This window comes from Chiloscyllium plagiosum, chromosome 16, assembly GCF_004010195.1.
Source record: "Chiloscyllium plagiosum isolate BGI_BamShark_2017 chromosome 16, ASM401019v2, whole genome shotgun sequence".
Lineage (NCBI taxonomy): Eukaryota > Metazoa > Chordata > Chondrichthyes > Orectolobiformes > Hemiscylliidae > Chiloscyllium > Chiloscyllium plagiosum.
The window spans coordinates 2,288,748-2,300,752 of record NC_057725.1 but is presented as its reverse complement, the minus strand read 5'-3'; the positions used below and the strand labels follow the sequence as shown (position 1 = coordinate 2,300,752).

The window sequence follows — 12,005 nt, the reverse complement described above, 5'->3', positions numbered from 1 at the left end:
ACAGCACAACAGGCCGTTCAGTCCAGCTCCTCCATGCCGACCAGATATCCTAAATTAATCTAGTCCCATTTGGCACATATTCCTCTAAACCCTTCCTATTCATGTACCCATCCAGATGCCTTTTAAATGTTGTAATTGTACCTGCCTTCATCACATGTTCTCTTAAACAATAACAATGGTCAATTTGGGCTGAATATTTTACCACAGCACATTCTAGCACCACATCACTCATTCCACGGTTGACTATCAAATCCCTCCAAGATTTTTACGATTTCTCTGGAAAAACCTCCAAAACGGTGTCTGTTAAAGGTACCGTGCAGGCGGTCGACTCGATGAACAAGTTATTTTGACAAATCGAAAGACCAACAATAATTTGAAACAAAAGCAGAAACTCAGCATTTGTGAAGAGAGAAACAGAAATGTTTGGAATCTAGTGACCCTTTGTCAGGATTGACAGGAGCAAGGAAAAGGTGACATTTATGCTGAGCACGGGAAATGGGGAAGGTGGAGACAGAGCCCAGAGAGAGAGTTAGGCTGACAAAGGATAGGAAACAAGGAAGGAGAGCAGCTGATAATGGGGACCATGAGTAGGTGAGAATGTGTGACAGGACCTGGGATGGGCAAAGGACATGAAAGGTAGTGTTCAAGTTCTAAATGTAATATGAAACTTGTCATGCGATAATTACGGGCATGTAGCTCAGAGAGAAGTATTGTTTTGGGGAAAAAAGAAACTGTTTCGAAGCTGAAGAGTCAGCGATGAAGAAAACTCTGAAGCTGGTTCACGTTCCATCAAACTGACGAGGAAAGTGGAACAACTGAAACCAGCCTCCGTCATCAGATACAAACCTACCGTCAAATAACAATCACACACCAGGGTTATAGTCCAATAGGTTTAATTGGAAGCACTAGCTTTCGGAGCGACGCTTCTTCATCAGGTGATAGTCATCAGGAGATAGTCACCTGATGAAGGAGCGTCGCTCCGAAAGCTAGTGCTTCCAATTAAACCTGTTAGACTATAACCTGCTGTTGTGTGATTTTTAACTTTGTCCACCCCAGTCCAACACCGGCATCTCCGAATCATGTCAAATAACACAGGGAAATTCACATTGAATTTTCTACCAAGTTTGCCTTGTTCAAGATACTGCCCACGTTCATGTAAAACCTTGCACAGTACCAGAGGTGTATCAGTTCCAAACGGGGTTTTGATTGCGCGTGTGTGTGCTTTTGTTAGTTGTTGATTAAAATAACGGTGGGTCCCTGACCAGGCGGGGTACGTCTCAATCTGCCCAGCATTGAAAGTTAAAGCAGTTTCTCCATCCACTGCGCGCGTCAGATTCTGATCAGTTTCAAAAGAAAACCCATTTCCTTCCTCTGATCAATTTTATGCAGAATATGAACCTGGCTCGCAACAGTGCTGGAACATTAATGGGTGGCTTTCTCAAGACTATCATGAGATTAAAGAAGAAGTTGTCGACGCAAGTCACTATGAGGGACAGGGTGACATTCTGCCAATGTCACTGGATTAGTATTTCAGACTATTTCCGGTTGGTGTTTAGATCCTTCCCTGGAAAACGATTAAATTTGAAATCAATCGTAATCGTGAATAAAAAGCTAGTCCAATGCTCACCTTGTAACCATTGTTGATTGTTGTGAACATCCATCTGGCTCTCTAAAAGTCTTTTAGGGAAGGAAATCTGCCATCCTTACCTGGTTTGGCCTACATGTGACTCCAGATCCACAGCAATGGGGTTGACTCTTAACTGCCCTCTGATCAATTAGATTTAGACAATAAATTCTGGCCTAGCTGGGGACTATCAATACTGTGTAGAAGCTCTATGTGGTAGCGATTAATAAGGATTATTGGACGGTGTGGGAATATGTATTTACACTCAGTAGAAGAGAATTGTAAATGAGCTCAGTGTTTCCCTAATTCCCAAGTCTCTGTATTAATAAGAATAGGTCTGTAATGTTCGTATTCACCATCCCTTTTTGATCACCAGAATGATTTGGAGAGGCCGGTGTTGGTCTGGGGTGTACAAAGTTAAAAAAAATCACACAACACCAGGTTATAGTCCAACAGGTTTAATTAGAAGCACTAGCTTTCGGAGCGCTGCTCCTTCATCAGGTGGATCATCAGGTGATGAAACAGCAGCGCTCCGAAAGCTAGTGCTTCACATTAAACCTGTTGGACTATAACCTGGTGTTGTGTGATTTTTTTTAACTTTGTACACCCCAGCATCTTCTGATGTTGTGTGATTTTTAATTTTGATTAGATTAGATTACTTACAGTGTGGAAACAGGCCCTACGGCCCAATTAGCCCACACCGACCCTACGAAGAGCAACCCACCCAGACCCATTCCCCTGCATTTACCCCTTCACCCAACACTACGGGCAATTTAGCATGGCCAATTCACCTAACCTGCACATCTTTGGATTGTGGGAGGAAACCGGAGCACCCGGAGGAAACCCACGCAGACACGGGGAGAAAGTGCAAACTCCACACAGACAGTTGTCCCAGGTGGGAATTGAACGCGGGTCTCTGACGCTGTGAAGCAGCAGTGCTAACCACTGTGCCACCAGAAGGAATACCACCCTTGCATTAAAGTTGTTTTGTTAAGATGATAATTCTGATCTATTCACGTTATAAATGCAGGCTGTAGCATTCAATGCTGTAGATTAAAAGTGACTGTTCCGCCCTTGTGCTATTGATGGAGCGGCTGTGTTATTGAATTTCTTCGAGACTGAATTACACAGATTTTGGATAGATAATGTGGTCAAGAGTATTGGGGTCAGACAGGCAAGTGGGGTTGAGACCACAACCAGATCAACCATCATCTTATTGAATGCTAGAGTGGTTGGAGGGGCCGACTGGCCCAATCCTGCTCCTAAATCCAATGTTCCTATATGCCGAAGTGAACTAAACCGAGGACCATTCTGTACATCCAACTTTGCAAGTGCACATGGTATTTAAATAAACTCAGCACATAAGGATAAGCCTTTATGTACATTGTCCAGCCAGGCTTCTGAATTCCATTGCAGTTTACTTAGCTTAGACTGAGAGAATATATATTGTACGGGCAAGGAGAGCTCCGGCTGTTTTCAGGTGCCCTTTGAACGAACAGTTAATTAATCTTTCCCTATGGCTTGGTAACTGTTTCCTCTTCAAATATTCATCCAAGTCCCTTTTGAAAATTTATTCAAATTTGCATACGTCACCCTTACAGGCTGTAGATATCCGAATTCTTATCACCCACTCCCCATGCCGACACATTCACTGGGGGAAACCCACTCCCCTAAATTCTGTGACCTGTTCTGTTTGAATATGTTATGATCCCAAATGGGGTCTACTAAAATGGAACCCCGCGTTCTGTCCACAACGAGGGAAAATAATTAGAGTGCTACTCCACTAATCTGTTGTATTTTCTTCTGATGGAAAAAAGACATACAAAAATAGAACATGTTTCAAATATCACTGACTACAGGAAGTCCCTACAGTGTTCCAATCAGACATTGGAAATGATCAACACGAAAACAACGTCCAAATAAAAACTAATTTACATATTTACATTAATTAATATATCACAGATAGTCTCCATCTGCAATGCTAAGTATATCATTCTACAAATAAATTTTGTTCTATTTCAAAAGCGAGTCCCAACAATTATAAACTTTAAGTTACGGCAGCAGTAATCCTGACTATTGGCCGGCTCTTGTCTTCTCGGCTTTACTCGAGCTTTTCCGGAGGCTCTCTCGGAATTTCGAGCTGGTGTGGAATAATTGGACCATTTCGTGGTCTTTGCCGTCCAACACCCTCGGCAAGAAGAGGGAGGACTTTTGAGTCCGGCGGGTTTTGAACCCTCTGCGCGGTCGGCCTTTGCCGTTGATGGAGACGTACCAGAGTCTCTCGGCGCTGTTCCTGCGCCTTGCGCCGCCTGCGTTAGGAACGGTCCTGTAGGATCTGGAAGCGTAAGTGTTATAGCCCAGTTCATGAATCCGTTCGACAAACTCACACTCCGGATTGTAGACTTCCTGCAAATGGGTAGAGAAGTTTATGAGATTCATACCCTGAGGCGATAGTGCTCTAAATTATACCAGTCAGCATCAAACTAGATCCCAATAATTTGGGATCATTTCCCTCCACTGAGTCCCTGAAGGTTCGACAGATTGTTGCTGGAGCAAATAAAGGCGCCATTATGTGGGCCAGTATTTATTATATTAGCTTTATTTTTATGGCAGCAGGAATAAATAAATAAAGCTAACCTTGCTCTGCTCGTCATCCTCCCTGACATTAGCAAACTTCGAGTTTTTGGTTTCTATGTCAGATCATCGTTCCTTCGTTTTGTGATATTCGCTGTAAGAATAGCCTGCTCTTGCTAATGTGTACAGAACACACAACACACAGAGAGAGAGTGTGACATGTCCAGTGTGGCAATCAACACATAACAGATAGTAGCTGTTGCAAAGTGACCAACTGTGGTCGGTCAAATTCCAAAATCCTTGCAACCGCGATTTTGGAAATTCGTGATTGTATTTATTGTGCCTTGGAGAAAGTGAGGACTGCAGATGCTGGAGATCAGAGCTGAAGAAGGGCTTATGCCCGAAACGTCGATTCCCCTGCTCCTTGGATGCTGCCTGACCTGCTGCGCTTTTCCAGCAACACATTTTCAGCTCTTTATTGTGCCTTGCTCAATCGGTTAAAACTTGAAGTAACTTCAGATTAAATCACAAACAGAATCCTGTGAATGTTGGAAGCCCAGGGGTGGGGGCTACAGCAAACAGACTATCCTGGTCAAAGGTCATCGACATGAAACTTTTAAAAATCACTGGACATGTCACATTTTCTCTGAGTTGTATGTTCTGTCGACATTAGCAAGAGCGAATGTTACAAAACCAAGGAACGAAGATTGTTAATTGCACAAATGCTGCCTCATCTGCAGAGTACTTGCAGCATTTTCTGTTTCTCCTTTCTATTTCCCCAATGGTGTATTCTTCACCATTGTTTTGGATTAGTGGAGAGACAATGTAAAAACCCATGTGGGCAATTTAGGAAAGAAAATCTGTCATCCTTGTCAGTTCGGTCCTACACGTGACTCCCTACGGGTAGCAATGTGTTGGCTCTTAAGATTAGATTACTTACAGTGTGGAAACAGGCCCTTCGGCCCAACAAGTCCACACAACGAGCAACCCACCCAGACCCATTCTCCTACATTTACCCCTTCACCTGACATTACGGGCAATTTAGCATGGCCAATTCACCTAACCTACACATCTTTGGGTTGTGGGAGGAAACCGGAGCACCCGGAGGAAACCCACGCAGACACGGGGAGAATGTGTAAACTCCACACAGACAGTCGCCTGAGGCTGGAGTGGAACCCGGGTCTCTGGCCCCATGATTCATCAGTTCTAACCACTGTGCCACCGTGCCACCCACAAGCTGCCATCTGAAAAGGCCCCTGCAAGTCATCTGATTCAAGGGACCCTGGGGATGGGTAATAAATACTGGCGCAGATAGTGACGCCCACATCCAGGTACAAAGAAGAAAAAGTGAAAAGTACAGCTGTTATTTAACTATTCGTCTGTTTAAAAAAAAAACACACGCACTTTATTCACAAAATGTGCAAAAGCACATTCCAAGATGTTTCAAATTGAACTTTGTAGAAAGTGCAATGAAATTAAACTTTGCTGCAGAGAGCACGTTGCATTCTGAGGTTGAGGTACTGCACTGTAATTTGCAATACACATGATACTTCCAATGTACATTCCATATCAAGGGTGTGGCTCTAAGAGTTCTACAACTTGCTGTCCGTCAGTATACTATGTAGACAAGCAGGAGGCTGGGAGAACACATCAAGCCAGGCAGCATCAGGTGGTGGAGAAGTCAATGTTTCCGGGGCAACCCTTCTTCAGGACCCTTCTCCACCTGACGCTGCCTGGCTTGCTGTTTTATTCCAGCCTCCTGTTTGTCTACCTTGGATTCCAGCATCTGCAGTTTTTGTTGGTCTCTAGGTCAGTTCACTGTGGCAGGTTGGTGGTAAACTGTGATCGTTCACGCTGAACGTCTGTAGTGGCTGCCCCATCCTTCATCACATTCCCCCACCCAGAACCTGAAATTTGGAACATGCGAGTCTGCAAATACTCCAGCCTGTAAGGTCAACACGTTTCCCGCAGACTAAAGAACGTCTGTTATAGGGAGCTGATGCACCTCCAGCCGCCTAATCTGTGTCCCTGGGAACAATCAGCAGAGCAGTATCCTGTGTCATAGAACCGCTCTACATGTACCAAAAGGAGACAATGCACCTCTTCCCAGATCTTTCAATAGAAAGGCATATTCCATGAGGAAGTGGGAATTCTCTCTTCCTCATTGTTGCTGCTCTGTTGAGAGGGAGTGTGTGTGTGTGTGTGTGTATGTGTGTGCGTGTTTCAGACCACTATTCAAGTTACCTTTTAGTGCTTGGAGCAAGTTAGCGCAAATGCTGGGATCGGTACTGAAAACAACAAATGCTGGAGATCACTGCACGGATGCCGCCTGATCCGCTGTCATTTCCAGCATATTTTTTATTGTTTTGTTTTCAGAACCTTTTAGTGCTTGTTGGAAGTTTTGGTGATAAGTCATCCTGCCAAAAGACTTTGAGAACTGGATACTTGAATTTCAGGGGTTATGAGGAGAGATTATACATTTTAGCCTGTTCTCTTTAGCATTTAGAACATAAAGGAAGTGATCCGATCGAATAGGAAAAGACAGGGTCGACAAAGATAAACTATTTCCACTGGATGGGGATTCTAGCTGTAGGGGTCGGAGAATTTGGGCAGACCATTCTGGAGAGATGTTAAGAAGCACTTCTACATATGAAGGGTGGTAGATGGGTGGAATTTTCTTCCAAAAACGGCAGTCGATGCTGGACTAGTTGTCTGTATTTAATCTATGGTAAGACTTATTTTTTGTTAAGCAATGATATTAAGTGATGTGCGCCAAAGGCAGGTATATGGATTTAAACCACAGATCGGCAATGCTGTCATTAAATGGCGGAACAGACTCGAGAGGCTGAATGGCCTACTCCTGTTCCTATGTTCCTCGAACAGTCTGCTCAAGGAAACTACCCAAGGCTTGTTTGAATAACTGGCTCATCCCCGAGTCAGCGGGGAGTGCTCTAATCCTGCATCACCTCCATTTAAATCAAATCCTGTTCAGGTAAGTGAGTTCAACATTTTAAGGGTGGTATCCTGTTATATTTGTCTCATAAATCAAGTTTCCCCGAATCAAACGGGACGTTTTCATTTTTTCAAAAAGGTTATTTTTTTTTATTTTCTTGTAACGAAATTAGCTCCAATACCCTGAACAGACCAATGAAATACAAGTGCTGGACAATTTCGTCAAAGTTAGTCAGTCCCCCACCCCCGATGGGAAAACGGTTAGAACCTGTGGTGTAGGTATAATGGGCGCTGCTTCTTTGTTATATCAAAGTTAAGAACTTCCATTTTAACAACTATCCCTTTTTGTTGCGATAATTACGCATTGAATAAAAGTTCATTTTTTCTAAAGGCCAAACGTCCAAAATTAGTCGGAAGTAATGTTTTAATAATCGCTTTCCTTTTTAAAGTAAAATTTGAAACACATCATAAGCTTTTTGTTAGATAATCTCAACTATCGGAAGTTGCTCGGTTATATGTCTGTGAGAGGTATCAGTCAATCGTGCATATAACTGCATTGAAACAAACAGAGGGACGTATTGAAAAAGCTGCTACTGAGACGGTAGCACTCTGATGGGAGATAAGACTGGCTGTGACAGAAGGCTCTCTCTGTCCTCACAGCTCCACTTTGAATAGATAAAGAGATTGGAAGCCCGTGATATCAAACGATGTTCTATCTGAATAGCATTTACAGCAGAATAAAGGATCAAACAGAAATTAAGAGAGTCCACCCTTTTTGGAGAAGCATTATTGAATATTTGTACAGTTTGCAGAATTAGAACTGGGAGAAAACAGTAGACACTTATGACATGCAACATCAGCCAGGTATCAGACTTAAAACTATTCTTCCATGTGAACATTAACCTAGTCCTACCAAAAGGCGGCATTTAAATTAACGATCTGAAAAAAATGAACACAATTTATTTCTCACAAGGTCTCTGCTACTGTACTATCACTCGTTACAAAAGCAACTCTGAGAGGTATTGCAGTTCATCCAAACTGCATTGTGTTTGACTAACTAGATTTGAATCAAGCCGGAGGGCGGCTGGGGGGGTAGCCAAGATTTGGAAATTGTACATAAACAACTGACGGTGAGGTAGTTAATCTGAAACTTCTGGCGGGGGGTGGGTTCAATGCGGAGCTTCCCCACTGGTTGGAAGCGGGACTGGTCGCTCGTGCGGTCTCCGGTTTGTGTGTTGCTACATGAATCTCACCATTATCTCCCTCTCCTGCAGCTGGGGGTGGTGCTGGGGCAGGGGTTGACGGGTGGTGGAGCAGGGGTGGGGGTAGCGGTTAGAGTTCTGGTGGTGACGGTGTTTGATTGGTGTCAATTACTTTCACATTCACACATCAACATAACCATTGATTGGTCAGCGCGCAGTTTCTGGAAACTTACTTTGGGCTTGAGATGAAGACGGAATGTTTGGAAGTTTGTTCTGTGTTCGAGAAGTTATTGGGAACTTTTAGATTTGGCATTTACATCGCAGTGAGCTCACAGCTGTGTCTGGTTCAGTGAGGAGTCATTTGCCCCCCTCCCCCCTCCCCTTTTTTTGATAAAGGTTAGAAAGTGTTCCAAAAGACAACCGCCTCAGGGAACAATGGGAAAGTGGGCTCCATTCCCAGGGATGTGGTCAAGACCTTCCTCAATCTTGCAGCGTTACTTAACATCCCAGAAACCATCAAAATGATCCACATCACTCCCACCTTCTCAATGTTCACTTTAAGTTGGGGGATACCACCCGAGCAAGCCACTTCTTGATGCTATCAGTTAATATCCAGAGACCACAGGATTGTTCATAAAGCAGATTAACAGTTATTGGAGAAAGCGAAGACTGCAAATGCTGGAGATAAGAATCGGGTGTGTGACGCTGGAAAAACACGGCAGGTCAGGCAGCATCCGAGGAGCAGGAAAGTCGATATTTCGGGCAGGAGCCCTTCATCAGAAATGAGGATAGCAATTATTGTCCGGTCTCTCCAGATTTCAACAGGGGACTGAAACCAGGCGTTCAGAGGGCCAGTCGGAAAACCTAGCAGATTGACAAGTGGCTGAGATGGGTATACCAATGGGAGGGATTAGAGGGATATGGGCCAAGTGATTGCAAATGGGATCAGATTAAATCGGTTATCTGAGCGGCATGGACGAGTTGAACCGAAGGGTCTGTATCTGTGCTGTCCAGCTCAATGACTCTAACCGGAGCAAACTCACTTCACTGTCAGCCATTGGCGCTGGCTGCTGTTTCTGAGTCAGTACACAACTTCTCTCACTGGCTGAGTATATTTAAAAAATAAATATCTGGCTCTCTCCATGTTAAAGGTGTCAGGGATTGTGGGAATATAGAGGATCAGTCGTCATCACGTTGAAGGGAGGAAAGTAACTGAAGGACCAGATTGTCTAGTCCAGCTCCATTTTTCGGAGTTTAAATGGCGCCACCTATTTATCTCTGAATAAAAACGTTTAACTCAACAAAGCTAACGGGTGCACTTGGCTATGTTCTTGTTGTAGTGTCTAATATTAATGAAGCTTATTATCTTACCCCATCCTGAGGATGTGTGGAACGCTTTTTAACTGCTTCATCTTAGTATAAGAAATGGGCATCTCACCAACAATCACATCATTAAAATGTGTCTTGATTTTAATATTTTTATCACAACGTTAACTCACCGATGCATATAGGCGTCCTCTTTTATTCATAGCTAGGTATTTACCAGAGAACAGACCTTTAATCGCCACAACTCCCACATCAACAGCAGTTATTTCCAAAATACCTGAAAAAAAGAGAAACAGCAAGGCATGCAGGGGGATGTCACATACGCTGTGGTTCATAGATCATGGCAACCTCAATACAGGAAGAGTTAGGGACCAAAATAAACCGAGTTGAACTGTTCCGGAGATTGTGACATAGCAGGTCTGAACATGCTGATAAAAAAAATACCTATAATCGCTCTGTGAACTTCCAACAAAACCCCGACAATATTCCTGCCAAAATAAGAATGTTGCGTCCATGGGTGCGACAGAAAAATCCAGTTGAAAGAGGCCGAAACTCGGACTAAACAAACAATGTAGGGGAAAATGAAAACAACAAATGCTGGAGATCACAGCAGGTCAGGCCGCATCCATGGCGAGAGAGAGAGAGAGCAAGCTAACGTTTTGAGTCTAGGTGCCTCTTCATCAGAGCGACAGCCGCCTGACCCGCGGTGATTCCAGCACTTTTTTTGTTTTCTGTTCAGATTCTCGCATCTACAGTAATTTGGTCCACCAATGTAGAGGTAAGTTGATTCCCACTGGTCATTTGGTCTCCCATTATTACATGGTTCCAGCCAATGCCATGCTCACCTACATCTTTTGACCCAAATTTGAGCATCTTATGTTACGATTTTACTCAGTTCCTTTATCAAAATATTTCTAACAGCTGCCATGGGGCTTCGTGAGTTTCCACATCTGTGAACCTTCTTATCTCTTTAATGTGGGATAATTAAAGCCACTACACCTATCACAGGTAGTACAGGTGCTTTTCAGATATTTATATCAATCTCGTAGAACATCAGTCGCTTTCGGCTTAATCTAAACGTGGTTAACTGCTTTGTATCCAGAAAGCATTCATTATCTTGTGTGCTCTCCCGCCACCCTCCTCTGCTGTGTGCCATACATTACGGAAGTCTAACCATCGGATATTGTCTCTACATTATTTCAGTTAATCCCCGTTCAGGCTATTACAGCAATTCATTGCTAATGGTATCGCGGATGCACCGTAAACAAAAGGTTGGAAGAAGAGGAACAATTTAACCCGCTTTGTGGTCTTAAGAAAACAAATCTGAGTTAGTCCCTAGAATGGCGCAACGCATTAGAACTGCAATGACACTGACCCTTCAGGGGAAATGACGCGTGTTGGGATAAATCCCTGGCATGGGTCGGCTCCTTCAGAAATGTTTTTCAGAAATGTTTAACCAAAGTGACAGCTCACTGGAGTTAGCCATTGTTCAGGGGAATAAACTAGCTTCCTGTCGCTCCTGGACTGATCCCTAAAACAGAGCCCGGAAAACTGAGCACATTGCTGCCCACAGCACGTGGACTGGCCTCAGCAGGATAAGAACAGAGAGCTCCGAGGTATCAGAACCCAGGAACTGTGCTCCACTCAGACCCTCAAATCCTTCATCACACCCTGGGAGATGACAGAGCGTGTTCAAAGCACGCGGCGGATCTCTTAGATTTTATAGTTGAGTAGGGGATGGATTTACATCCAGCGATCGACTGAAATTTGCAGAATTGTCCGGGGTGGGAGCTGCTCTGAAATGCTTGGGGGCCGGATGAGAAAGTTGGAGGTTGAATGTAAAGCTCACTGCGCTGATGCTGAGCAGAGGAGTCGGCCGTTGCTGGACCCTGGTGAATAGGTTGCGAGCCTGATACTAATATGTCCCTAACAAGCCCCAGGGAAGGGCACTGCTGGAATAACTACTGACATCGCGAAAATAAACTGATCCCCCTCCCAAAAAATGCACAATGAAAAGACATTATAATCATATAGTATCAACTGTTAAACTAAATCTCCATCCAATGTGAGAAGATGCTTTTGGGTAGAATTACGATGAGGGGAAATTTGAATTCAGAAGTTGCAGATTCTAAACCAACCCATTCCCTATCCGGACCTTCTGCAGCCCTTCGCTTGCGTTTCAGATCCTACACACTCGGTTCAAGGAGCTTTCCGAGTTTCCAAAAAAGACATGTGGTGTCAAGCAGTGGGATAAAGCCTGGGGCTCAGTGCAGTGACATCCAGCGGCACGGTCCAATATGCGCCCGCACCCCCTCACACACCCCCAC

General features: G+C 44.0%; 1 protein-coding gene across 1 annotated transcript in view; it reads right to left on the bottom strand.

The window, feature by feature from the left end:
• Window positions 1–3,503: 3,503 nt before the first annotated feature.
• The window catches only part of fgf3 (fibroblast growth factor 3), a 9,557-nt gene continuing 1,055 nt past the window's right edge, over window positions 3,504–12,005 (bottom strand). The window contains exons 2-3 of the mRNA XM_043706359.1: window positions 9,852–9,955; window positions 3,504–4,030 (exon numbers count right to left, since the gene is read on the bottom strand). Of these exons, the coding sequence (XP_043562294.1) occupies window positions 3,698–4,030; window positions 9,852–9,955 (437 nt within the window). The 3' untranslated portion in view covers window positions 3,504–3,697. The remainder of the gene's footprint in view (window positions 4,031–9,851; window positions 9,956–12,005) is intronic.